This window comes from Calidris pugnax, unplaced genomic scaffold (assembly GCF_001431845.1).
Source record: "Calidris pugnax isolate Ruff unplaced genomic scaffold, ASM143184v1 scaffold11, whole genome shotgun sequence".
Lineage (NCBI taxonomy): Eukaryota > Metazoa > Chordata > Aves > Charadriiformes > Scolopacidae > Calidris > Calidris pugnax.
The window spans coordinates 4,907,307-4,934,028 of record NW_015090803.1 but is presented as its reverse complement, the minus strand read 5'-3'; the positions used below and the strand labels follow the sequence as shown (position 1 = coordinate 4,934,028).

Sequence of the window (26,722 nt, the reverse complement as noted above, 5' to 3'; positions counted from 1 at the left end):
GAAGGCTCTGCTTTCTCCTTCTTCCCTCCCTGCGCGGCCGGGAGGGTTGGGGTGGCCGGGCGGAGCGGGGCGCTAAGCGGCGGCCGGGCAGCTTCTCCGCGCTGCCGCAGCTCCCGGCGCCACTCCGCGGACTCTGTTCTATGAGTGCAAAGATGGAGCCTACTTTCTACGAGGATGCCCTGAACGCCAGCGAGAGGAGATGATCCTCGGGGGGGGGGGGGGGGGGATAAAAAAAAAAAACAACAGATGTTGTACTAAAAATGTGTTTTCCTCCTTCCATGGTTTAAACTTTAGTATAACTTCAGCGGTGATATTGCGGAAACTTGGAATTAAAGTTTTCTGGAGTAGGAGGCACATGCTGTCGTAAAAAGCTTACATTTGCAAAATACTCTTTAAATAACTTCTGGTTTAAAAATGTCCTGCTCATTTTCTTGTATGTTGTTAATACCTAGAAGCAGGATTCTTAAAAACAAAATATATGGTGTTTGTTCTTGAGCAAGTTAAACACAGGATTACCCTTATCAGAATGGAATGAGTGGTAAATATGTCATTTGCCTAGGGCCCGTGATAAGAGACAAGTGTTGATAACAGCAAAGTTTAGCTAATCAAAGAAACCCATATTAACAAGAGTAAATAAAAATTACAGGAAAATGCATTCAGGAATCCAGTCTCGTAACTTTGTAAGCAATAGGATTAATCTTCACTGCATGGGAATTTAAAATCAGGCGGAAACCTGAATCATAATATGGTGGCTGTAATTTGAACTGTGAAAGTTAATGGTATAGAAATGTGGAAAAGCAATTTAGTTAGTGTCCAAATGAAGAATTCTGTTTGATTTCCAGAGCAAGTTTTGGTTTTAATTTTGAAGAAAGAGTAAGCGTTTTATGTGTGGGGGTAAATAGATGTAAACGGATTATAAAATACTAAAATTCTCTCAACATGTAAGATTGATCCTTGCATCTCATGAAAATAATGACAAAACCAGAATTTTTGTGGTCCACAAAGCTTTTAATGGTTTAAAGGTTGCTCCAGTGCTTATAAATACAAAGATTGCAATGTTTAACTCAAGTGTTTCCTGATTCTCTTTTTTTTATGAAGACCTCTGTGATTTACTGGAATGTAATCTTAGCCAAATTTTGAAATTATGAGACAAGTTATAGGGTTTTTTTGTCTAGTTTGTTTTATTTTTGGCTCTGCCATAAAAGCAGTACACCTGCAGCCATAGCTTTAGGCCTTAGAAATATTGCTTTGATAGAGACGTGATTGTAGAGTAAAAGGTAAATGGTTGTTGAGGGAATAATACATGGATAGTGCAGACTCTGAACAGGCTAGCAGCAATCCCAGACAGCGTCAGGGTTTTGACCGAAACCTTGGCAAAATTGGCCATTGCAGGGGTTAGGGCAGAATGCTGTAGGTCGGCAACTTCAGCTCATCTTCAGTGTGTTAATCCCGTTACCATTCACTAAGCGAGCGCACTCCTGCAGCATCACGAAGCTCCTGGTCCACGAGGGTCTGCAAAGTTAAAATAGAGGGTAAGGCACAACCCAAACATGACCTTAACTTGTGTGGTATTTTTTTTCCCTCCCCCCTGTGGGAGGAAAAACCTTCTATGGGTTGGAACCCAAACCTTAGCCGCTGTATATTGTGAGATGTGTTACCAGCACACAAAACAAATACCTGCTAATACGTGTTTGTTTTGTGTGATATTAGTTATATCATTATAGGTTTAAAAAGAAAATATTTATTTGCAAAGAAAATCACGGACTCAGAAATGAGAGCGAAACTGACCGCACTTTTACTCACAAGTCGTTCTCACTCCTTTTCTCATAAGATAAAAATCAGGTCAGTATAATCAAATTAAAAGAGATAGTTCTTAAGCGGACAAAAGAGTTAAGGTTGCAAGGATGAGTTAATTTGGACTTTTTTAAGCAAGGTAGAATTTTCTGCTCCCTTGTAGTGCAGCGACAATTACTGAGAGAAAACAAGCAACTTTCGGTGAAAAGTGAGCTAACTAAATACCGCAGAGGTGGGAACCGGACAAGCCCTGAGAGAGAATGATGATTTTTATTTGGCCTTGGAGAAGCCTATTAAAAAAGTCTTCGTTAATTAAACAGGCAAAAACCCAAATGAGCAGGCCCAAAACAAGAGTAAGTTTGTTTGGCAGTATGTAGCGTTTCAGCTAATTATGTCAAGTAGAAGACTACTGCCTACCGCATTTTGTTAGGTTTAGAAGAATTAGAAATTTGATGAAGGCAAAAGTTATGGATATGGCAGCAGAATGTAATAGGATGTTGAGGCTCTTGCAGTGTACAGTTCTTGTTTCAGTTTGGTGGGAAGTGTTTGTCTGGAAAGGACCTAGCAGGTATTAACTTTCAGAAAGTTCGTGAAGATGGGACTCCAGAAAGCATGCGTTTTCCTTCTGAATTCCAGATTATTGCAATCTTCGGGTCAGGTTCTCCTTCCCTGCAAACGCTGGAAATACTGGAAACATCTGTGCCTAACAGAAAAAAAAAGCTCAGTACTTTATTTTCTTTCATCTTTTTGAATTTAAAAACAAACATTTTGAAGTGAAGGACTTGTAATCTGCATTCCCAAGTATCAAATTGCTGCAGGTGTGTTTGCTAGTGCCCAGAAGGCAAGATCTGTTTGAACCAGGTTATTTTCTTTAAAGTTCATCTATAAACTTTGCAGCTACATTGCTAGGACTGATTTGCTTAGGGATATAGTCTTTATTTAAATTCTTATACTGTAGCTTAAAGCCCTGAACTATGCAATGAAAAGTGTTTGTTTCTGATCCCCTTCATTTGGAAAAAAAAAAATTGCATGGAAATTGTTTTATTTCAAATTAATTAAAAAGAGAATAACTATTCTCTACGTAGACTCTGACACAGTGAGCCTGATTCAGCTGCTGGCAGAGGAAAACTCTTAATGGACACGCACCACTGTCAAAAACTCCTGCAGACAAAAATGATGAGAGGCGTTCGCTGGTGAAGTTGGGGTGGGATAAGCTTGGAGGAAAAGCAATGTATCTTTGGGTGACTCCCTGCTCGCCTAATGAGTCTGTGCAGCCGGGGTGCAACTTGTCAGAACAAAGCCGGGCTGGCGCGGCGCTGCCTGGAAGAGGGTTACTGCGAAGTTAAGGAGTTGAAAGAGGGAGATAATGTTTCAGGCAGCCAAGTTAGTCATCCTCACATCCAGTTAAATCCCCACTTACTGCTGAGCCCTCTGCGTTAACCATGTGTGCGTCAGGCCCGCGCAGCAGCCCGGGCCCAGCTGAGGGGCTTTGCAGGGGGAGCGAGGTGCCCCGCTCGGCGGGTTGTGCTCCCACCTCCCTCCCCTCCACACCCCGAGTGACTGTTTTTGCTCAGGTCTAATTTACACACCGCCCTTTAGGCAGCCGATGAAGTGGGGCTGTGTTACACAGCCAGCATTTAGATTGGGGAGCGGGGTTGTGAAAGGGACATTGTGCTCAGGAGGGCCGCTGGCTGCCGCTGTCGGCCGCGCCGTGCCCCGTCCTATTGAGACCTCAAAAAGCAGAGCACAGCTGCGATGAGTTTCCAGAGCTCTTTGGCCGTGGGGACCGGGGCTGGTATGCGTGCGAGTAGCGGGGGGAGCATCCCTCTCCCCCTCGCCGTTTCTGCCTTGGGGGGGCTGGCAGCAGCCTCCGAGCAGCAAATTCACAGGGGCGGGCGGATGGGGCCAAGTTAGTTGTGGTTTCAGAGGGCTTTCCAGAGCCTCGCTAGGCTGTAGCGCGCAACCCCATGAGGAAGGATATCAGTTGATGTATAAAATGGCCAAGGAGCTTCGGTAAATAGACTTTACCCTTCAAATCCAGAGGTCCTGGCAGCGGCTGTGCGGGAGGGTGGGGTTGTACTTTTCCCCTTCCTGTACTTGGACACTTTTGATTATCCAGACTTTCTGGGACTGAGCAGGGCTGCCTTATAACAAAGCCTGCATAATATAATTGCCTAAATAGGCCTATTGTCCTTTTCAAGTCGCTGTGCTGTGAAATCTTTCAACTTTTTGCCGAAAATGTTGCATCTGACGTTTAGATGGCTTAACGGCTATGGCGAGGTGGAGATCCTTTTCCCTCGTTTCTCATTGCTGCGTGGTGGAGAAGCTGATTATATTCCTGCCCCCTATTGATGTTTACTCCTTTTGGGAATCAAATATTTTAGACCCTTCTGGCAGGGTAAACTGCCAAAAGTAATAGGCCTGGAAATACAAAGCTATGATTGATTTTGACCTTTGCTCACGTGCATGAAGTCTGTCCCCATGCAGTGTGACCCATGCCACTTCTTGCTGAAATCCAAGCCCTTTCAAACCAAATGAAACCACAAAAATACAAGCCATGAAATGCTGAAAACTATTCTAAAATAACAGAATAATCATTTTTTCCATACTGCCGAAAAAGACTATAGGCAGGAGGGTGGCAAAGCTGCGTTTTTCTAGTACACAAAACAAGAGTAATATCTTTCATCTGCTGCTGCCTTTTTATGAGAACCATATTCTAGGTACAAAATAAACAAACTGGTGTCATGTGGGAATGATTCTTCTGTGCAGTCTTTCGGTCACCGTAATCTTAGCTGTTCCTCCTAATTGTAATCAGTAAACAACTTTCATCCAAAAATGTGGATTTTAAACTGTCTTCTAAAAAGTAATCTAAAGTCTGGGATTAATCCGTCGTTGCATGAGCAAATGTGTTTCAAAAGTTAAGAATGTCAGAAACAGTAGCCTAAAGTTAGCATCCTAAATCCGCATTTCATGGCTTCATTTCCAAATATGCTGAGCATCTACGAGCTCCCTCAGCACTTTTAAAAGCAGGCCACATATTTAAATGGCCAAATACTATTTAGAACCTTCATTTATTATTAAAAAATTGTGAAGGACTTTCCCACTTCTATGAAACAGTAATTCATTGACAGGGTTCACAACATCAACAGCGGAAATAAGAGACACTTATAAAACAAAGTAGGATTTGTTTATAAGAGCATATTACTCTCTTATCTACAAGTTTACAAGTCAAGTTTGCAGAATTCCACATTTAAACCACAAGCTGAGGTTTTTTTCACTGTATTTTGTCTGACTTGCAGATTTGTCCAATTCTCTGTTTGCTTCCTTGCGTTCAAGTCAGCTCATCAGACAGTTTCAAGCTTGTGGTATAGATTTTAATAGCTATATGGTCTTCTTCATACACTCACTCATCATTAACAGCTGCTCTGGATTTTCTTCCCAGTGGCAGTGAATTAATACGACTGTGGTCACCGTGTATTTTGCTTATTTTTGGGGGGGAGGGAGAGAAAAATCTAGCTTCCTTCAGCTCATTTTAGTAATCTGAATAGGAGCGGAGAACTTGCATCATGTGACGGGGCAGCTCACGGCAGCTCACCAGCATGGGGTCCCTGTGTGAGAACCTCCCTTGTACATGACAATCTGATAAGGATATCATGTGGTTTAGAAACACATTCCCACAATGTTCACTTCTTTGTCCCTTTATTTGGGAGTGGGTAGGAAAGAAACTTTTAACAAACTAATGCCAGCCTTTATATAACTGACCCCACTTTCTTTTAGTGTTCTGTTTCAGCCTTACAGCTTCTTCAAATACTTTTGTTAAGAGAGATGGAAATACAATCCAGCAAGTCTGTGTAAAGAATCCTAGACACAGAGTATATAATATACCTTCTGTTCCCCTTGGACAAGGTGATTTTTCTTTCCCCTGCTTATACCACATATAAACTGCATATTATAAAACTATGCAAGTTAAATATACACATGCAAGCGACACTTGTATAGGTTTAATAGGTTAAAGCTTGAATGAGTATTTATATATTCTCAGAATGGTCTAGATCTTCACCACTAAGGACATGGTGTTAAAGTCCATCCATAGTTTGAAGGGATTTCCGTTTTATGCACTTTCAGTGACTTACTTTTTACCCTCTAAGTGCATTCCCTGAGAAAAAGAGCAGAGAAATGTCTCGCAATAGAGGTTTTTCAGCACTGCTTAGTTTCTTTTAATGGTTTGCAGGATCTCTTTCCATTGAACCATAATATTTTCTCTAGGCTCACATTGTATTTTTAGCAAAGATCTTTGAACAATAAAATGACAAATTACGTATATTTTTGTCTTTTAGAGCCTTATCTAGTGAAGCACTTAAATGCACTCAACCCTCCACCGTTGATTTTAATAAGCGTTTCAGACACAGAGTGGTCGTATGAGTGAGCCTTTAGTGTATTTATGTACCAGTACTTTCATGAAATACCAGTAAAAGCTCATGTCATTGCACTAGATGTTCAGCGCAATGAACATCCAACATTTCTGTTTTTCTTAGAAAGAAAGAAGGATCATTTGCCTTTTGAAGATGTATGGCAGAGGTGTGGAGCAATTAAACGAGTTGCCCGGTGTTGCACCAACCAGAGACAACTGCCACAATTTGATTTAGCTCAGATTTCCTTCAGTGGGTGCTTCAGTCCTAGAAAGCTATTTGTGCCTGTAAGATACAAACAGTGTGAGGAATAGTTCAATAAAAAGAACCCACAAAAGCTCAGTCAAATAACACCAAAAAAGTCTTTCAAATCCTGTGATTTTTGTGATCTGAATGCAGCTTGTGGTGAGCTGCATGGGCATCGCTGCATTGCAGTGGTCTTCTCTGCCAAGCTGGCTGGTGGCACAGCAGCACATCATATAGAGATCTGTATCTCTTTTCCTACGAGACTTCCTTGTCATCTTCCACTCTTGTACCAGACTCACTCCTCTGCCAGCTGGTGACCGATACCAAGAGAATTCTCCGATTCCTGCATGATAAGTGGATGAAACAGCATCTGAGTTGATTTAAATATTTCCCTTGTTCACCGATACCAATAGAGTGCATGGGATAGAGGTGTTCAAGCATCATACAGCTATACCCTGGCTTTTGGGGGTCTCGGAGCCTCCTGTCCCCTGCACTAGTCCTCAGGGAACAGCCGTGGGCAGAGACTGGGGCAGGGAGCAGGCTCCTCTGCTGCTCACCTCTCTCCATCTCCCGAGTGCCTCTTTAATTCCTTATCTTCTACCCAAAACCTCACAATGAAGACCAGCATGTCCTGTCTTTCCAAGACTGAACATTCACTCGCACATGAGGAAAAAGGACTTGGAAAACTGTGTCACAGTGCCACCTGGTGATACCTGCCCAAACCGTACCCTTGGAGGGGCTGTGCCCGCCAAGGCTCCTGATCCAGAGGCAGATGGGTGCTTTCCCCAGGACCCTGGTTCAGGTGCAGGGAAATGCCTCTGTGCCCCAAAAAGCTCGTCTCTCTGGATTTTTTTTGCACAACTCTCTGGGTTGTTCTAATTAAAGATCCTATCTTCTCTGCAAACCTTGCCTGCCTAGCAGATAGCACTAATCCACCAATCTGCATTTTTGGCTTGAGGCACAAGTCAAAGGACTGGCTGAAAAGTCACGTGTGTGTGAGCTTTTTTATTGTTCAGATCAGGTCCTGAGGGGGGGTTGTTTGGTTTTTAGCAGTTGTTCATACTTTTGCCTCTCATCTTTTGGTCTGAGGAAGTTTTTCCTTTTCCCCCCATCTTTCAGAGTATTCTACTGCATTACTTTGTTGTTTGGGTTTGCTCTTTTCATTCATATGAGGAAGAAATTTTATTAGTTACTCAATCATGGTATATGTCAGACCCTCCGTAGTGGCTGGCTGGAAGGTCTCGGAGACCTGTCTTTTTTAGAGATCCATCTGGTTTCACCCCATACTTGGAACACCAAGATGTGAAAATGCAGAATAAATGGCAAATCACCTATGTCTTTCAGATAATTGCTCAAAGTGTCTTTTATGAGGGGGGCCAGCAGAAGAATATGCTTTTCTCAAGTCCTCGTCCCCTGGTGAAGCTCAGCCTTCCTCTCTCTGTTTGGAGAGCACATTCCGGCCGTGTTTTTCTAGTTGTGCATATCATCGCATGCTATGCAGGTTAGGTATGTGAGCTGCTCATCTTTCTACGCTTTGCGTGTATTGCCACATTCACTTCTCTGAGACCACGCCAAGAAGGATCCATTATCTCTCCGAAGTTTTGAAACGAAGCCTTCGGCTGCCTGCAAGAAGTCAGAGCTGACTCACATCCTTCTGTGGTTTGGTGTTGGGTTTTTTTTTTTCCCCCTTATCCGAATCCTTTCCTTTCTCTGTGTTTTGGAGAGGTCCTGCAAGACTTCACGGTTGAAGCACGACCTATGTGTTAGGAAGCGCTGCATGTCTGGAGGCGGTTTGGGAAAATAGCTGTTCCCCTCTCCCTGGAATGGAGTCCAGCATGAAGGCTGCGATTGTTCACAGGGGCTGTATTCACCTTTACCAAAATGTGAAAGCAGAGCTTAGTTACAGCGTGATACACTGACACTGCCCAGTAATACCGTGTTTGTTATGCTTTTGCTAACCTTAATTTCTGTGCAGAACAAGAAAATACTCTTGACGAAAAGAGGTGAGGAAGGAATGACGCAATTAAATGAGATTAAATCAGACTATCGGTTTCCCTGGAACACGTATTTGGCTCTTTACCAACAGTCTTTTCCCCGTTTTTCAAATAAACACATATTTTCACATGATAACTCTATTTGAAATATTAATGCTTCCAGGGCTGCATTACCTTTGTTTCTTCATCAAAGTCCATTACTATGAAAAGGCTGCTGTTCCTTAGGCTGTTTCAGCTTCAAAAGAATTTTAAGGCCTGGTCTATTGGAAAGCTTGGGGGTATAATTAGTGAAAATGGAAATAGATGCAAGAGAAATTTAGTTCCTGATGTTTTAATTTAGTGTAGTACTGCCATGTGTTGTTGAAGAGGATTCTTAAAGGCAAACATAATTATTTCATTATGGTCTTCAGAATGCTTTCATTGGTCTTAATGACAAGAAGCTGCATAAGGAGTCATACATTTTAATTAGACCTTCTTATATTTACATCAGATAAATAACAAATAATTGATGAAAACCAAGTCTTCTGAATGGATGATTTCACACAGAGCTCTGGTTACAGTTTAATGATAAAACATTTCTCTTATTGCTTTGCATTTTAATTATCTAGAATTATTACTCTAGTAGAGATCTCAAAATACCGTTATTTCCATGCATTTCATTAGATTCACAACTAATTTATATGAATCTGAAGCCAAGAGAAAAGGTGTTTTTCAACATATATCCCTTACAATCAGTTTCCAGGTTTATTAATTTCATTTTGCTTTCATTTCTTACATTTAGACACTTTTTTTTTATGTGGTGAAACACTCTCCAGTAAAAGCTAGGAGGAAGAGGAGTCAGACCTTTTCCTGTGTCTTCAGTTCCCTACATAGGAGCAAGTCCTGCCATTGTTAACAGCCCAAAACTCTGGTAGAGGTCAAGGATCGAGTATAAAATTGTAGGGGTTGTAGTGGAATTTTCTAAGGAAGAATTTGGTGCCTATTGCTCTCCAGCTTAGCTGAAAGTTGTATTCCTAAACCTCTTCAATTTACTTTTAAAATCTTACCAGTACCCTTTTATAATGGTGCATATGCTTGCAGGTGGATTTAAAAAAACCTATATTTTTTCTTTTCTTTATTGGATGCCTTATAATACCAGGAGAAATTACTTTATAGTTTTGCTACTTGCAAGAGTTTTTCATGCTTGCAAACTCTCCAGCCTTTCATTTTTGTAACAAAACATATTTCACATGATTCATTCCTGAGAGTATACAGAACGCTAATTGTTGTTATTGATTTTAAATTTCGCAACCATTACAAGTAACCCAGATGAGTGGCAGATAAAGAGTAATAATCCATGGAGTTCTGGAAGTGTTTCATGTTTGTCTGTAGTACTTTATGTGATCAATAGTAACTGCCCCATTGAAACTAACTGCTGTATCAAATAACAGTAAATCAAATGAATGTGCTTACAGATTATTTATTGAAAGCTTTAATTGTTCACTGGGGCCCTGCTTATCTCAGGAAACAATGGAAGGCAGTGATCAAGCAAACTGGTTTGCAAATGCCAGGGGTGCCGTGAAACAGCGAGGTCTCCCCTGTGCCTGGGTGGTGTGAGAGCTTTCCAAAATGTGCCCCTGTCCCACTGGGGTTGCCCGTGCCCTGGGATTGCCCAGAGGGGTTGATCCCAGGCTAAATCGGTCAGAGACGCTTTCTCAGAGAGCATCTCTACGGTTCATAGGTTACTGTTTGGGGTTTTTTTATTATTATTTTTATAGCGGTCTCTTTGGATGGCAAATGTGTCATGTCTGGTGGTTTAAAGTGTGGAGAAAGAACTAATAAGATTTCCCCAAATTTCCAAGAGGTCCACGTAATGAGAGACAAAATAGGATCAGACCTTAGAGCAGGAAGGAAAGGAAAGCATACTAAACTTACTCTGTGGAAAGCTTGCCTAGGTATATTGTTGTATTGGGCAATGATATGCTGCTGTACAGTTGTCAGACTTGCGCAAATACCAAGAAATTAAAAACAGCTATTTCTAACAATCCTTAAAATGGTTGCTCTGGCTTGTCACAGTCACTCCATGAAGGACTAGTGCCACAGATGGAAAGTCTTCTGGGCCTTAAAGTGAAATGGATAGTCTTATAGACAGTTTCACTACTATTCACGATTTTTTTAATAGCCTTGGTGTGTTGTCAATTACACTTCGCTGTGTCTTCAGAAGCCTTTCAGTATCAGCTGAGGCACTAAAGCTGTCCTTCAGCAAATTTGGGAAGATGGCACTGAATGAATTTACATTTAATAATACAACTTTCAAACCGTGACAACTGGGAAAGCATTTGTAAAAATGAGCTTAATTGCTACAGAAAAAGATGGCCCAAATATCTCAAGCATGGCAGGAAAATGTTTTTACTCCTAAAAAATGTATGTTTTGTGAAACACACGCATATGTGTGATACTGGATAATCATAATATAGACATTTTAAAATTACTGAAGCACAGTTGCCAGAGATCTTCTGGAATTGAATCTCACTTCGAAAAAGTAACTTCCCTTTTTCAAGGCATAAGCTTTATAAGCTTTGCCTTACATTTCTTGGGACATCAGGTGTCAGGACTGAATGTTCTCGTCCAGCGTTTTGGAAAGAAAGTATTTCTTTTTTGTCCTATTCCATTTAACATACAGTTGACACTTTCCCTATTAATAAGGCTGGGATATTGCAGTCAATTGTGAGCAGCAAAAAAACCCCAAGTCACTGTTGAAGGTAGGTATTGAATAAGAAAGACCAGGTGAATAGGAAATACTGTTTGCACGTATGTGTTTGCCTACAGTACAACGTGAGTAGTTTTTCTCTTCCAAATGAGAATGGTACTGGCAGACAACATACAGGTAAAATTATGAGCATCCCTCACTCCAAGGGTTTAATAGGAAAACCCACTGCAGGTAGAGAATAGGAGAACAGAATGTTGGAAAAAGCGCTCTCAGTTGCGGTACTCATCTTGTCTCCAGTCTCTTGTGAATGTCTTGTTTTATTGATCTTTAGTCTTCTCGGCAGAGAGCAGAGGTGTGCTCTGAGCCACAGGCGCAGTGTCGCTACTGTGTCGCTCCAGGACACCCAGGTCCTTCCCAGCTTTCCTCTTCTGCTGCACCTCCTGTGAAAAGGGCAGAGGGATGTTTGCCAGGTTAACCACACCAATGGAAATTGCACCCATAAAAATACTTTAAATTAGATGTAAAATATTATGTAAACTCAGTGACAAAGACTCTCGCTACAAGGAGGGGGAATCTGGTAGTGTCTTAGTTTTTCATTGTACCTTCCCCACTGTGTTATCATCTTCTGTCTGGCAGATACTGTGTTCAGAAATATTGAAATTCCACTCAGGCAAGCATTGCGGCTTGATAAACTGTATATTTTGTTTGCCCCCTCAAAAGATAGTGGTGATGCTCAGTTCTTAAATATTCCACAAACTTGAATTTCTTACATTTTCATCAGAAATGTTGAGGTTAGCTGTTCTTAGGAATGCCCTGTCCTGGTCTGGCATGCTGAGGGGGATGAAGGAGGACAGAGTTTGTCCCTGTTTTGGCCTCAGATGTTGCAAAGGTACGTGTGCTGGAGGATGTCAGAAAGGTTAAGCTTTGGTCTGACTGCCCTTCTAGCTGCAGATAAGCCCAAGTGATGAAAGCCATTTTTCCCTGTTATTTTGTCATGTCTAAATGGAAATAACGTATTGTTTTAATTATACCCCCACAGTTGCAGCAGCGAAGCAATGTGGGTGCAATTAAAGCTAGTGTAAAAACTAGTCTTAACAGTTACTAGGGAAGTAAGCTACGTGGATGGAAAACTTTCTAGGTACAAGCAGAGGTACCTCAGAGGTTCACTGCCATGATGTTAGGGGCATGGGAGATGTCTGCTGGGGTATCTGCGTGGCTGAAGAAGGTACCTTTGCCTGTCTTGGTCTGTGCACTGCCCTGTCCCCCTCGGGAGGCTGCTGCTGCACGGCAGGAGGAAACGCACGGCTCCATTTCACGGCCCCGAGCCTTGCCAGCTTCAGCAAATGGCCCTGTTTTGCAACGGCGTGGCTGGGAAGCCGGACACGTGCTGCTTCGCCGGAGGGTTGGTAACCTCTGGGAAAGGGGCTGGGGGTGGTGGGGTGGGAGGGGGTGTTGCTGGTTCAGCAGGTTTCATCCCAGCTCCCTTGTGGGATGAAGCCTTACTCAATAAAAAAATCATACCTCTGGGTGGCATAATGCCAAAAAAAAAAAAAAAGAAAAAAAAGGCCTGCAGTGAGGGCCCCAAGAGTGAGATCCCGAGGAATGAGATACGAGCTTCACAGTTGTCTGTTGCCTTGTAAAAAAGGCAAGCGGCTGTGTGATGGGGGGCTGACAAAGAAAATAAGGAGTTAGACCTCCTTTTCTAAGGAAATCAAAACTTAGAATTAGCAGAGCAATAAAAGCTTTCTCAAGCGAAAGCTGGAAACAATACATTTTTAATAAAATGGGCAGTTACTCTAATTGCTGAACCCCTACTGTTCAATTTCTTTTAGTGCTCTTATTCATTAAAATCAGCATACTTATACTTATTATTTACAGATGTATGTGTTTTAACTTGTTTATAGAAACCATGCTTTGCAGAAAGCTGTGGATGGTATAATACTAATTTGTAAGTGTTTATTGCTCCCTATAATATGCAATTTTAAAAACAATTAAAAATAGCGGTGGAGCTCATCATTGGAATCAACCCCAAACTGCCCATGAAAAGTGAAATATTAGTACCGTGTACTGCCTCAAAGGTTATAGGCCATTTGTAGTGGATTGATAGCATACCCATTAATGAAGAATTTACCTGTTCTTAAAGATTTTAAGCTCAGCAATCTAGTTTCTAGATATTATTCTAATGTAACCCATTTAAACATATGTGATGGAGTTCATAATTGCCCTTGTAAATGGGTATAGAAAGGAGGGTATATAAATCAATTAGTGATATCCAGCAGTGTGGCTGTAATACAAATTAATTGGGATGATAAGCATTTTAACTGCTACTATACTTACTTGAAGTAGTTTTGATCACTGAATCGGCTCTTGTTGAGTCACTGTATTAATTTTAAGACTTAAAATCACCTAAAGATCAAAATGTTTTGAATTAATGGTCCTAAAGTTTGAGAAATAAAATGTTATGTAAAATATTACAGAGCAAGTTGGTTTTACTGCATTTCCAAATAGAGCACAACAGTTTTATTTTATCCATGTGGTACTGAACAACTGTGTAATAGTATTACGTGATTAAAGATATTAAAACACTCATTTTCTTGCTGGATTCAAGCCACAGCAAAAAGTCATGATGAATGGTGTCATAAGAACATATTGAATATATAGAAAATAAAAAATTTATTTCGCAGACACAATAATACCAAAAACTAATACCAACTTGGATAGGAGGCGAGTTTTGAAGAATACAGTAATTCCTTTAGTGTAATACTGTGGATTATTCTGTTTGGATGCTTGAAAGGATTTGAAGATAAAAGAAAAGCCCTCAAAACACTATAAAACATTTAAAAACTGTAAATGGTGACTTTATGACTGAGTAAAATATCTGAATGTGTGTAGATATTACAGTAACTATTTCATTTTCCATGCAATTTTTATTTATTATTGAAGATACTGGATCTGAGTTTTCTCCTGTTTATGTTTACAAGTCAAGAGTCTTTTCTTGGAATCAGTGGGGTGACATCACTCTAAAACAGATCTGAAAAAAGAATCAGGCCCCTTTTATTTTTAACTGTTTTGTCCCTCACAGTGTGCCTTTTTTCTTATTTTTGATCCTGCAGGGAAAACAATAGGCCACAGAAATAGGGTCAATTTTCATAAATAAAGAATCAAGAGGCCAGAGTTCTCATCTCCTCTACCTTTATGTCACTTCTTTGCCTACACCACTTTACTCCAGATGAGGATCTGACCTTGGGCATGCACCAGTAAAGCAAACAGGGCCTGAACTGTAAGAAAAGTTCATTTTCAAAGGAAGATCTAACTTCATGTAGATGATAGCACACTTACATATTTTTTTTTTAAAGAAGATCCTATTTTTCAGTTTTGCAATAATGCAGAAATTTTACTTGAGACTGATGCAATTTTGCATGGCAGTGGCCAGGCAGAAAATCACCGACCTGAAAAAACTACAGAGCTAGCATCTTTCGGATGTTTTTCTTCAGTTTTCTGTACGATTTATTTTTTTCATTTAACATGTTTTCTTTTTCATTTTGAAGGTAGGCTCTTAATACAAAGTGATGAGCTGCTGCCCTGTAAACTCCGCCGAGCCTGCCAAGCCCTCCGGCCATCCTGTCTGTACACTTACTTTCACCCTGGCTCCCTCGTGGTGTCTGCCTGGCCATTTATTTAGCGAAAGACGCTCCTGTTCTCAGTTACTAGCGCGTCATTAAGTCTCACCATCCTGAGAGTAACACAGGTATAACCAGACGCAGTTCTTGTCCCTGATATAATTAATCCTGACAAGCTTTCTGCCTTCCACGTTGGCTCAGGTGTAAATGCATTTCTCTGGCTAGGTGGACACATAAACCCAAACGTAGAACTGCTTTGCTGATATAACTGTAAAAGAAAAACAACAAACAACAGACCCGCAACCAACCAGCCTGAAGAACAGTATCATTTTCTTTGAAAAGGTGATGTGGACACAAATCACCTGTGTTAGTTCCACATACTGGGTTCTGCTTGAGGACCAGTCATTGCAAAACGGGGCAAACCTTACTTACTCCTGTTTGAAAATATCCTCCTGAGCAAACGCACAGAATAGGAATGTGCTCTTACAGAGCGGCTGTGCCCTCCTTGTTGTCCTTTGCTGCTGGCTGTAGTTAATACGAATGTAGAGGATGTAGTTCCCAGAAGTCTTGGCTTTCCTGGGAGAAGCACCAGAGGTGGTTGCAATGACAGTTCCTGAAGGTCCAGAAGACCTGGACCTTCAGGAAAAGGTTTCAGGGTGTTTTCATTCGGAAACACATGGTTGGGGCCTACTGGTGAGTTCCAGATCACATGTGCTTAAGGCCAGCCTGGTAGATTCAGGCTTACGCCTTGGCAGTATATGAGGCTGGTGTTGGCTTGGACAGTATAAACCAGAGTAGAAGTTTCTGTGGTCGTTTCTGGTGGTGTTTATGCCTGTGTGGGACACAGCACCCACGCGTTGCTGAGTTACCTCCAGGAGAGGATTAAGGATTCCTCTCAGGGCAGGTCTGTTGTGTGCCCGGACATTCCTGTGTAATTGTATATATGGTGGAGTAGGCTCATAGGAAGCTGATTCTTAGCTGGCAGAGATCAGAAAATGAAGACAAGCCTTTCATCACCTCTTCTTAGTTCCCTGCCAGCAGCAGTGGTGGCTTTTGGGGGCAGAAGGCACCCAGCCCTGGGCTGCCTTGCAGCCGGCAGGGGAGCAGGGGGCACACGCAGGCTTGGGGGTGCTTCAGAGCCCCCACGTCAGAGAGCCTGAGCACAGACCTCACTGAGTTCCCTGCTCTATTGTGTATCCTGTGTGTAACTGGGGGCAGGGCACAACAGGCTGTGGTTTGGAGATGCTGCTAGAGCTCCAACTGGGTTCTTCGTTGCTGTTCAAAGTCCCGGTTGGGTACTGCTTGCATTTTTCTAGGAATTTAAGAGCCAAGCAAGTCAAGCTCTTAGGCTGTCAGGGCTTCTGTTTCCCACCTGTAAAGTAAGAAAAATAATTCTTCCCTTCTCTCACTTAGGTGTTACAGAGGTAAAAATAAGAATGCTCACGGGTTATTCGCATACTGGCGGGGCAGGGTCCGTGCTTGTAGGTCATGTAGGTAGAAGAGAGGGGTTTTTTTCATGCTGCTCAGTATGGTGGGACCAGAAGCGCTGGTGGCTGTGCTGCGTGGTGGGGACAGCAGGGCGCCAGGGGGAGTCACTCCGGGTGTCTGTGATCTGTGCAGGAATGTCACCTGGGAAGATGCGCTGGCAGGCAGGGCCCCTGGAGTGCCTTAATAAATGGCAGTGTGAAGTCAGGTAACTGAATTTACATGCTTAACAAATGGATTAATTAAGAGGTCAGATTGTGGCATAACAGAAAAGTATGTTACAAAAAAATCCCCCACCCTTCACTGGGCAACCGATGGAGGGTATTTGTGGGAATGATAAACTGTGGGCTACAAATGAAGAAGTTAGCTGCTAAGGAACAGAAATTTTATCAGGGGCTGTATTAGATGCTCTTGTCTTCTTATTTACTGCAAACAAATCTAGATAGCTCTGCTATGCTGGTAGTAGATGCTGAAATTTATTTCCTGGCCCTAATCACCTGATATGAATAAAGGTTTCAAAGGGCTATACTTCTGTTGTGTTGCCAAGATCAGTATCCACTGACTCTGCTGACTTAGGTTACATGACTCTGCTGGTTAACATTACGGATTTGCAATTGAAACTTGGCAATTTTGTTGATGAAAGGCATGAAGGGAGAGAGCAAGCTGCATCATATTCCCAGGTCTAAACTGGGGGAGATGCAATAGACGAATGTAAATGCTTCCAGTTGGCAAATACAACTAGGTATACACACAGCAAAGGCATTTGCTGAATATGAAGATGACTTTTTTTTTTTTGCCTCATCCTTTGAAGTTAGCTAGTGTTTTAACACTGAAATGCTAAAATAGTTAAAATGAAAGTGCTCCGGGGACCTGCTTTGCAAGTAATGGCTCCCCTCAAGGTTATGGAGGCCTTTCAAGGTTTGTTCTTTCAAACACCTTTTGACTTGGCAGGATGATGGTCATTACTATTATTTGCATTGGAATAGTGCTTGAAGGTCCTGCAGCGCCGGTTACTGTACACCATATTTTGAGAACCTGCCCAAAATAGCATACTGTCTAAATCCAGGAGATGCAAAAGGGTGGGGGAGAAAAATACTGTACTGATGGTATGTCTGCCTGCAGTGCAGCAATGGCCAAATTTGTACTTGGAACTTCATTAGGGTAAGGGTATGGGAGCAGAGAGTGTGCTTAACTGCTTCTTGTACTCACGAGGCGGAGGGCAGAGTTCAGCAGGACCCCTCTTCTCCCAGATGTGACGGGACAGAAGCCAGCTGTCCGTATCGCTCGTTCACTGACAAGAGTCGTAACAGCAAAAGCACTTTGGCTTTAGAGGCTTCTGCCAGCTCGGCTGTGCCTATCGGGGCTCGCACCTTGTCTGAGATAGCTATTGGCAGCAGCAGCCTGTGCCCTGGGCATGGCTCTCAAAATGACCTGGCCTGAGGCACCTTTTTGGTGACCTTGGGTGCAGTTTGTCTGTAGTAAGACCTTGCAGATTGAGCTTCTGAGCTTCATAACCTCTGCTTCTTGCTAGTTTTGTTGTTATCATACTGTAGGAATCCTGAGGAGCATGTAGTGAAAACCTATGGGATACTCTTTTGTAGCAGAAACCAGCTCACGACGTTTCATCTTCTAATATCCCTGTTGAAAGTGGAATGCCCCTTTTCAGACTAAAAGCAAACCTGAAGACTTAGAGGGGTTTTTTTGGCTTTCAACCCTAGTAATACCCTTTTTTTTAAAGGCCTAGACAGTCTTGTAGAGGTGAACTCTGACTTGAATAAAGTTAATGCTGGAAAAATTGCAATTAAGAATTAGAATAACTTAGCATTTAACATCATAGCTTTAAGGCAGATGTGTGCAGCAAGCAACGAACAAATAATAAGAAAGAAACCCTCAAATGTGAAAAACATGCTTTCTAAAGGACTTCTGAAAATTCAGATAGTAATATCTCAATCTGGATTTCTTGTGGCAGCCTGTGTTTTAGTCCAGGTCGGTTGGGTTCAGTCCTAATAAAAAGCATTCCCTCCAGACCCTCGATGCATACCCAGCCCTATGAGGAATGGTTTCTGATTATGGTTCTGATGTTACAGTTTGGTAATTCGTTCTGCACTGATTAACATTTGCACATGGCTTCCCCTGAGCCTTTTCCTCCGTCCGTCCCCCTGCCCACTCCACCTCCACGCCACGGACCCCGGGGTAACGCAACGATCCGGCACAGCGAGTGCTGATACGTGAAATAGCAGCCCGCCTTCTTTCCTTTGTGGTGTTTTCTTTGCCAGGGAGAAAATGGGAGTCTTCGCACAAGGGAAGACTTTGTTTTCCTCTTTCTGTTGTCTGTGATCCCCACCTGTTGTATATATGGTAAAAATATCTGGGACTTATAACCCAGCAACAGTACGCAGCCAGAGTCATGTGTGACCGGGTCAAACACACACTCGCTGGAGGGTCATGGCCAGGTTACTAAGTCAAGGCTGGCAAGTCTCCACGATAATGTTTTCTTTCTCTCTCACTCTTTTTTTTTTTTTTTTTTTCCCCTCTCCTCTTGTCTGTCTTCCAAACAACAGTTTAAAAAAAAAACAAACCCTCGTAACAATGCAAACTATTTAAGCATGACAAATTCAAAGAAGTTTTTTATTAAAAAGAAAAATTGGAATGGGGGGGGGGGCTGAGTCAATGATATTTTGGATTTAATTTTATAGTATAGTTTTATGTGGCACATGAAAGAGAGAAATTTGTATTGAAACAATTGAGACCCACTTTCCCAGTTCCTGGCTCTTTCCTGGAAGATGATTAAAAGCAGACTTTGGAAGGGGGGGGGGGGGCTGAGTCAATGATATTTTGGATTTAATTTTATAGTATAGTTTTATGTGGCACATGAAAGAGAGAAATTTGTATTGAAACAATTGAGACCCACTTTCCCAGTTCCTGGCTCTTTCCTGGAAGATGATTAAAAGCAGACTTTTTTTTCCAGACGAGACATAAAAATTAAATGATCTACAGTATATAGTTATTTTTTCAAATGTTTGGAGGCTTATAAATAACTTCTACAATCAAATGCACACATACAAGCAGCAGAGAATCTGGTTCTAATTACTTGTACTTTAGTTGAACTTTGGCGTTTCCTTTGACTTTCTGCCTAATGTATGTGAGCTGTGTGCCTTGCACTCCTGCAGTGAATTCACAAAAAAAAAAAAAAAAAAGAGGCAAAAAATCCAGACTCTTGTTGGTGCCAACAAAAATGAGGGTTAACAGAATGTTTTGACCAAATGCAACACTTTGCTATTCACCCTAATTAGCTGAAATTGCTGCTTCCCACCAGGGACCCTGAGCTCAGTATTCAAAATTCCCTTGAGGCTATCCAGGAAATGCCATTTGCTTTACAACTTCTTATTCTTTTAAGACTCAACTGTCCAAAGTGTGCATTAACATACAAGCTTAATAATCCTGAGTTTCTAGCAAAACGCAAGGCATTTCATCGTGCCTGCCTGCTTCTAGTTGGGCACAAAGTAAAATACCTCCTCCATCTGTCAACATGGTTTAGCTGGCAGTAAATTAGCTCTCACAAAGCACGCTGTGCTTTTAAAAGATCTTATCTGCTGCTTTATCTGACCTTTAGAAATATTTCAGACATCTTAGGAATTGTGAAGTGACCGATTGTTTGAGAGTCCCTGTGTGCTTAAGCAGCATTCAGGTGTTGGGTGACGCGCCGAGGCTCTGTTTTCTCAGGTGAGGAGGGACCCTGAAGTGTCATATCCTACAGGACAGGACAGTGGAGCATGGAAAGAAGTTGCTTTTATTTATTTTTTTTATCTTGAATTCCTCCTAAAATTTTAAGACTGCTTTAAAAACACCTCTTCTGGAAAAGTCAACTGTCCACTCCCCTGTCCTTTCTTTTTTCCACCTTGCATGTGCAGACATGTAGAAGAAAGCAGGTTCTGCTGTCATGCGTCTACTGGCCACTGACATGATTCAGAAATAATGCTTTATACCTGCTGAGCATGAATCGCTACAGATGCCTTGCACCTTTATTCTGCACGTCCATACTGGCAGTATGTACATTTTCAAATAAAGAGTTACGAAGGCTAAATTCAAGGAAGAATAGTAAGTCAGAAGGTGGAGTAAGAGTCAAGCATGTGTAACCTAAGTTCAAGCCTTCTCCAGAAAGCAGTATATCTTGCTGGTGATCAAAAGCGAATGTTCCCAAACTGGGTTTTCTTCCAAAAAATCAAACTCTGGACAGTTGTTCAGCTGATGCAAGTATTATATTGAATAGATTAAGCCATTTTAGTGGCGCATATATATATATATATGGGTGTTTTAGGGAGGATCTTCTGGTTTACACTGGCTTTTTCTTTCTCATACGCCTTTTCAAATTGTCCAGAAAAAATTTCTCTAGTGGCGTCTTCAGGTCTTTGGTTGCTGATTATGTTGAGTATTTATGAACTGAGCTGGTTGCTTAATCTCTTCTGGGTATCACGAGTTCCTGGTCCTTGGACAGTGCCTGACAGACCTCTGCTATACATATAGTTCATGGTTTCAGTGCTACTATTGGGTGCTAGTGCTTGTTTAGGATGAAATAATCAAAAAAGCAGAAGTGTATCAGTATTATTCCTCAAAGACTGCTTTCTCCAAACTGAAATCACAGGACTGCAGGAGTGCGGTTGTTTTATTGAATGACACAACCTTGTTTTCCCATGGGGAGCCTAAAAACCGCCTTTTAGATGGACTGGGAGAGTTGAATGAGCTAATACGAAACACATTGTCTGCTGGTATTAGAGTTTTAAAGCTAAAATTTTATCATTCCACAGACTGATTGGAAGCCACCATAATTCATATATGAGCATGAAATAGGGCGCAGAATGTTGGAGGCCTCTCAAGGGCATTTGATGAATCTAACTTTAATTTAAAAGTACTAATAGATTATTGATTCAAGCAGGATGACTGTGCAGAGATCAATAACAGAGCACTCTCTGTCTCACTTAAATACCAAAAATTACTGTTGAAAAGAAATTATCATTCTCGTCTCTGTTTTCATTAAGAAAAAACTTCATTAAAGTTTGCTTGGTGTAGTAGGAACCTGTAGACTTTCGGTTTGCCAAGGTTCAGTGTATTTAATGCTGATAAAGTTAAGTTCTGGACATTGTCTTAACATCACAATTTATGGAGCCACATGTTATTTTATTTTTCTGGTTTTTTCACAGTCTCGTTATTGTTAGATATATAAATAAATTGTTCCCGTTGGAAAGATACGTCTTTGCTTAGTATCAGAGCCTTTAACACTTCACTCTAGCCTTTATTTTCTTCTCAAAAATGTCTGTCCTTGAAGTTGATGGTAGCTTAACCCAAGTAAAAATGCAGAAAGGCGCCCTTCTCTCACAAGTAATCAGAAGTTGCATCGTGCTCTGATGCCCTCTGTGAATTCTGCAGAACACGAGTTGACAATGAATCATGAGTTTAATACAAATGTATCATCTTTGTAATCTGAAAAATACCATGTACAGTAAATCTTGTCTAAGACTTTCCATTGAGTAATATTCTTTAGGGCCTGCTGTTAGTACTCTTGAGATTTACCTCTGCTGATAGTGCCTAATATTTCTGGATGGATCTGAGTTCACAGATCCTGTCATTTCTGTATATCTGTTGAAAGTTAGAGGGATTTATCGGAGAAGCAGCAGAACGGCTAGGTGAAACATGAAAATGTATTGCACATCTACAATAAACGTGAGGAATGATGACAGCATATCACAGAAAACTAATGCAGATGTTTTGGAAAGATGTAGTTCACATGTCTTATCTCGCATCGTAGAGCTTTCACGTCCTTTCCCTGAAAGGGATAACTGGCTTTTCAGCAGGTTCAAAACAAATGACCATCTAGAAATATTAAGGCAATAAAGGGATGTAGGGTCATAATATGTAAGTAGCTTTTTCTCAGAGAGTTTTCCTGATGTTTCAAATCCTAAGGTAGGTAGGGAAATGTTGCTGGGTTGTACAAGTTTTACAGATTAAAAGAAAAAAAGACTTGTTTGGGTGATTTTGTCTCTGTGTGTGTGTCCTGATGCATACCACTATCTTGCTGTGGCAGAATTGCACACTGGAAGTGTTACCTTTTGTAGAAAAAGGCAAAAGCTCTCAAAATTAGGTACCAACTGGAAGGGTAAATGCCACAGGCAGTTTCTCACTGCAGGTTGATATCCAGCAGACACATATGGATCCTGTGCAATTCAATAGGCTAAAACCAGAACATAAGCCTAAGGTTGTCCATTTTTGGACCCCAATAAGAGATTCAAGCCCTATATCTGAAGTGAGCTGAAGCTTTTGTGGTGTTGAGTAGCTGAATCATAAAAAAATGATTGAGTACTTAAAAATAAGCTCTTGAGGCTATAGCAGGTAGTCCTGTCACTGCTGGGCTTGATTTAGTCCCCTTAAATTTTTTCAGGAAAGAAAAATGAACGTTTATTATACAAAGATAGATATAGGCCAGTTTGATATAATACAGTAAATTATCAGTTATTTAAAATTCATTCATGAATCATTCAATTGTATCTCTTTTTTCTTTTGTAGCAGTTGAAACTCAGAGCACCAGTTCTGAGGAACTTGTTCCGAGCCCTCCTTCACCGCTTCCACCCCCTCGAGTTTACAAGCCCTGTTTTGTCTGTCAAGACAAGTCATCTGGATATCACTATGGTGTCAGTGCTTGTGAGGGATGTAAGGTAAGTGCCACCATCTCCCTTTGTTTTTATAGGACTACATTTCATTTTAGAGAGGGGCACAGCAATGAAGTTTGGTGTGAACTTGATTGTATTCAATGATGCCTGAACCTTTCTTGGGTGAGTTAAGTCTGATCCGTGAGTAAAGCCAAGTAAATTACCAATGTGTCTGGAGTTATTTCCCTTCATAACTTCTGCTGAAGTATGTCTTTCAGGGATTTCTGTAAGTATTGACTAACATGAGAATGTGATCATAGATGCAGAGGTAATCAAAGAATAAAGTGAAAATGCTTTGAGACTCTTCATTGTCCATCTGTAGGTCTGGTATACTCTGAGAACTCACATGGTTGTTGTCAGCTTTCAGCCTGGCTTTTTCTGTGTGCTGCTACCTCTGTATATCCAGGGGGTGGAATCTGAGAAAAGGATCTGATCATCTGGAAGTTTTTGGCATAGTTTCTAACTATCTAACTAATCTCAAATCAAATTGGGAATTTGAGGATAAGCAGGTTGGTATTTGCAAAAATTTAATCTGGCAGACTGGAGTGCTGGCACATCTGCTAGCTGCTTTCCAGTGCTGTGATCATCAGAGCATGAATTGACTGTCCATAGGATGTGGTAATACAATACGCCGTTCTGAGGCAGAGAATGTCCAAAGACACATCAGAAAAGCAATGTCAGCTAAACCATGTGTGTATGGCAATAGTTAGAGGTGCACACGCAGTGAATGGTAGGTGTGCAAGGAAGAAGGTAGTGCGAAATATGGTAAAGAAAAAATATTATAGGACAGTTACTCTCATAGTTAACTTCATTCATTATGGTACCCTAACGCAATATTCTTTTTTAATGACTAAACAAAAGACCTACGGTATTAGTCCATCAAATTAAAATAGTTGTGTAGTGTTTAGAACAGTGAAGATCCTAATGCCTGATGAAAATGTGACAGGCCCTACATTTATATAAATAAAGTTACTAGAATTGCTGGTATATTTGTATGAAACATTGAATGTTTTTCAGATACTGTGTGGCTAGGCATTTTTACTTTATCCTTTGAACCTGCAACTTCTTCCATGATACTGGCCTTTTGCAGTGACATAAAATCATAGTCCTAGGTTTGCATCATTAGGCAAGAAACTATCAGATTAGAGTCTGCTTTCTCCCCTATTTTCTAACTGTAGACACAAAATATTGAAAGTAACTATTTAAGCTCACCTCAGTTTAGAATTTCTTTCTGACATTGAGGTTTTCTTCAGATATCATGTCTGTATTTTTTTCTTTTAGATGCCACAAAACTATTGAAATTTAAGTGTCTGTTAGGAAATCTATGATAAGAATAAGCTGTAGCTGATTTCATTAAATAGGAAATCTCATCATACTCAGATGCTGACACACAAATGGTGTTGTGCTCACCCACATGTTCCTTCTAAGCGCAGATGTAATTGCAGACTGTGGCAGAAAGGTCACGTGTCCCTAAGACTTCATTATTTTTGAAAAATATGCAAAAGTATACTGTAGGGTGTTTATTGGCATACTGCAAAGCATTTTCATAAATAATTAAAGCAAGACCACACTTGTCAAAATACGTGAAGAAATCCATCTTGTACTGTATTAGCTATTATTCAATAACAACAAAAAATCATGTTTGCTTATTTGTTAATTTGCAAGATTGGGTAATTCAGCACTTAGCAATAGCTGCTGTTAAAAGGAAAAAAAAAATAGTTACAAACCTGTCAGTCCATGAGAATTTACCAGATTCCAAAGCAGCAACTTGGCTGCTTGAGACTGGTTATGTTTGGGTTAGCTGACACTAGCTTTTCAACAGGTTGGGCTGTGATTTTATGAATCTCTTTCACTGATTGAATCAATTTCTTAGTGAGTGCCAGAAACTGGCAAAGAACATGATGAGACCACTGAGTCAACCAGTGGTCCCTATGGTGGGCAGTCATGTACTACATTTGCTGTTGAAAGTTGTATGAGATTTCAGGTCAATAGAAGTAGTGTGGATGACAGCAGTAAGTGACGAAAACACCAGACACAGCCTCAGAAACCTTTACATTGCCAGTTTCTACTCCTTCTCTGAAGACTGTTCCCTTTTCTCTTGGGCCCTTTTGGACTGTTTGATTTATTTTTCTTTTCCTTAATCTTTCCTCTACACTTGCTTTCACATATTTGTTTCTTGGTCCTGTACCGTAAGAAAGCTGCCACCTTGGACTTCTTATTTCTAACCATCCAGGCTCCTTCCTGTACTCAAGTTTACCTTCATCCTTAGTTCCCACTATGTCTTCTTCTTTTTCCTTCTGCATTGTGCCTCCCTCTGCTCTGAGGTCCTTTTCTCAAGACTTTTCCTTTTTCCTTTCTGACTCATTTACCTTTCCCTTCAACCTCCTGGCAGTCTTGTTTCTCAAGGGAAGCACAAATGGAAAAATCTGCTCATATCATATTTGTCTAATTAGGACCCCGTTCCTTTTGTTTTTCTGTGCTGGCTTTTTCCTTGGTTTTCTTCTAGTTCTCTCTCCATTTCCTTCTCCTTTGCCTTTCTCCTTTCTGAAGAAGTGAAGCTGCCATCACAGTGATGATTAGTGTCTCTGACTAGTGCAAAGGGACAGCTTTCTGTCCTCCAGGTTTTGGGTTACCAACGTGTGCATGGTTTCCAAAGTTACCCCCATCCCTGACTTCTCTCCTGCCATCTTTCCTTGTTGTGTCCTCGTGGTCACCTCACTACTACCTAAGATGCAGGGTTCACAGAGACAGAACTTTGCATCCACTCTTTCTGTGACATCACCAACTGTAATCATGGCATACAGTTTTTTCATACATCATGCATGATGATTTAATTTCTGATCTGCAGCATTGTAATTTACATGATTTGTTGTCCCTTTTTCTCCAGAATCTGTCTTCAGCTGCCTTCATTATTGCTGTGGCCTTTTTGCGTTGTGATTAGATTGGTCCCTTCTCCTGTCCTTACTTCCCCTTTTCCCACTCACTGTCATCCTTGGACCGTAGTCTTTCAGGTATCTGGGGACAATCTCCTAACCTCCTTTGCCAAACTCTTTCTCTGTGTTCTAAGCGCTCTTTTTTTAAAGTAATCTTTTTGTCTTATACATTACCAGAGTCTTCAGTACTGTGACCCACTAGAAAGACTGTTCCGTGGCTTGTTTTGATAAATGAGTCTTATAAGGTTTTTAGTGGCTGGAGTGTTTCACAATATGCACTTATGAACCTCATTGAAAGTTTAGGAACTGTCTAAATAATTTCAAGCTATCTTGTTTTATAATTTTAGTATGTGTATGCTGACATTTTTATTTGTGATTGTAGATTTAGAGTACTCAACTTCTTGCCTTCCAAATTTGAAATTTGGGAGTTTTCAGAGGGTTGATAATCCTAAGATTTTTCTCAATTTGGTCAGTTGAATTCAGCAGTCAGGATGGAGTTTTGTGTTCTAAATTGGTTTAAAAAAACATCTTGGCTTTTTGTTTATTTCTGGATGTTATGCTGCAAAGGCTTACGTGCAGCATAGCTGGCTTTCCTTATCTCAAAACCAAACTGATCTTCACAGTGCGCTTGTATTTTGCAAGAAAAATTCCAGAGCCAGTCCATCTTTCTATGTGTAAAATACAATACATTGACAATATTCAGCTTATTAACAACTTTTCCATTTTGTAAACTGAGTGGCATTTCAGAGGCGGGTTTGGGAAGCTACTTGTGCGTTTCATGACCTCAGTTAAAGACTTCTGAAATCTTCCCCCCCCCCCCCACCCCCCCCCGGTCTGGGGGGGTTGTTAGA

General features: G+C 41.1%; 1 protein-coding gene across 3 annotated transcripts in view; it reads left to right on the top strand.

Moving 5' to 3' along the window:
- RARB (retinoic acid receptor, beta) overlaps positions 1-26,722 on the top strand; it is a 317,069-nt gene that overhangs the window by 228,491 nt on the left and 61,856 nt on the right. For all 3 annotated transcript variants that reach the window (XM_014937721.1, XM_014937722.1, XM_014937723.1), the window contains one exon: positions 22,796-22,944. In XM_014937721.1, the coding sequence (XP_014793207.1) occupies positions 22,796-22,944 (149 nt within the window). The remainder of the gene's footprint in view (positions 1-22,795; positions 22,945-26,722) is intronic.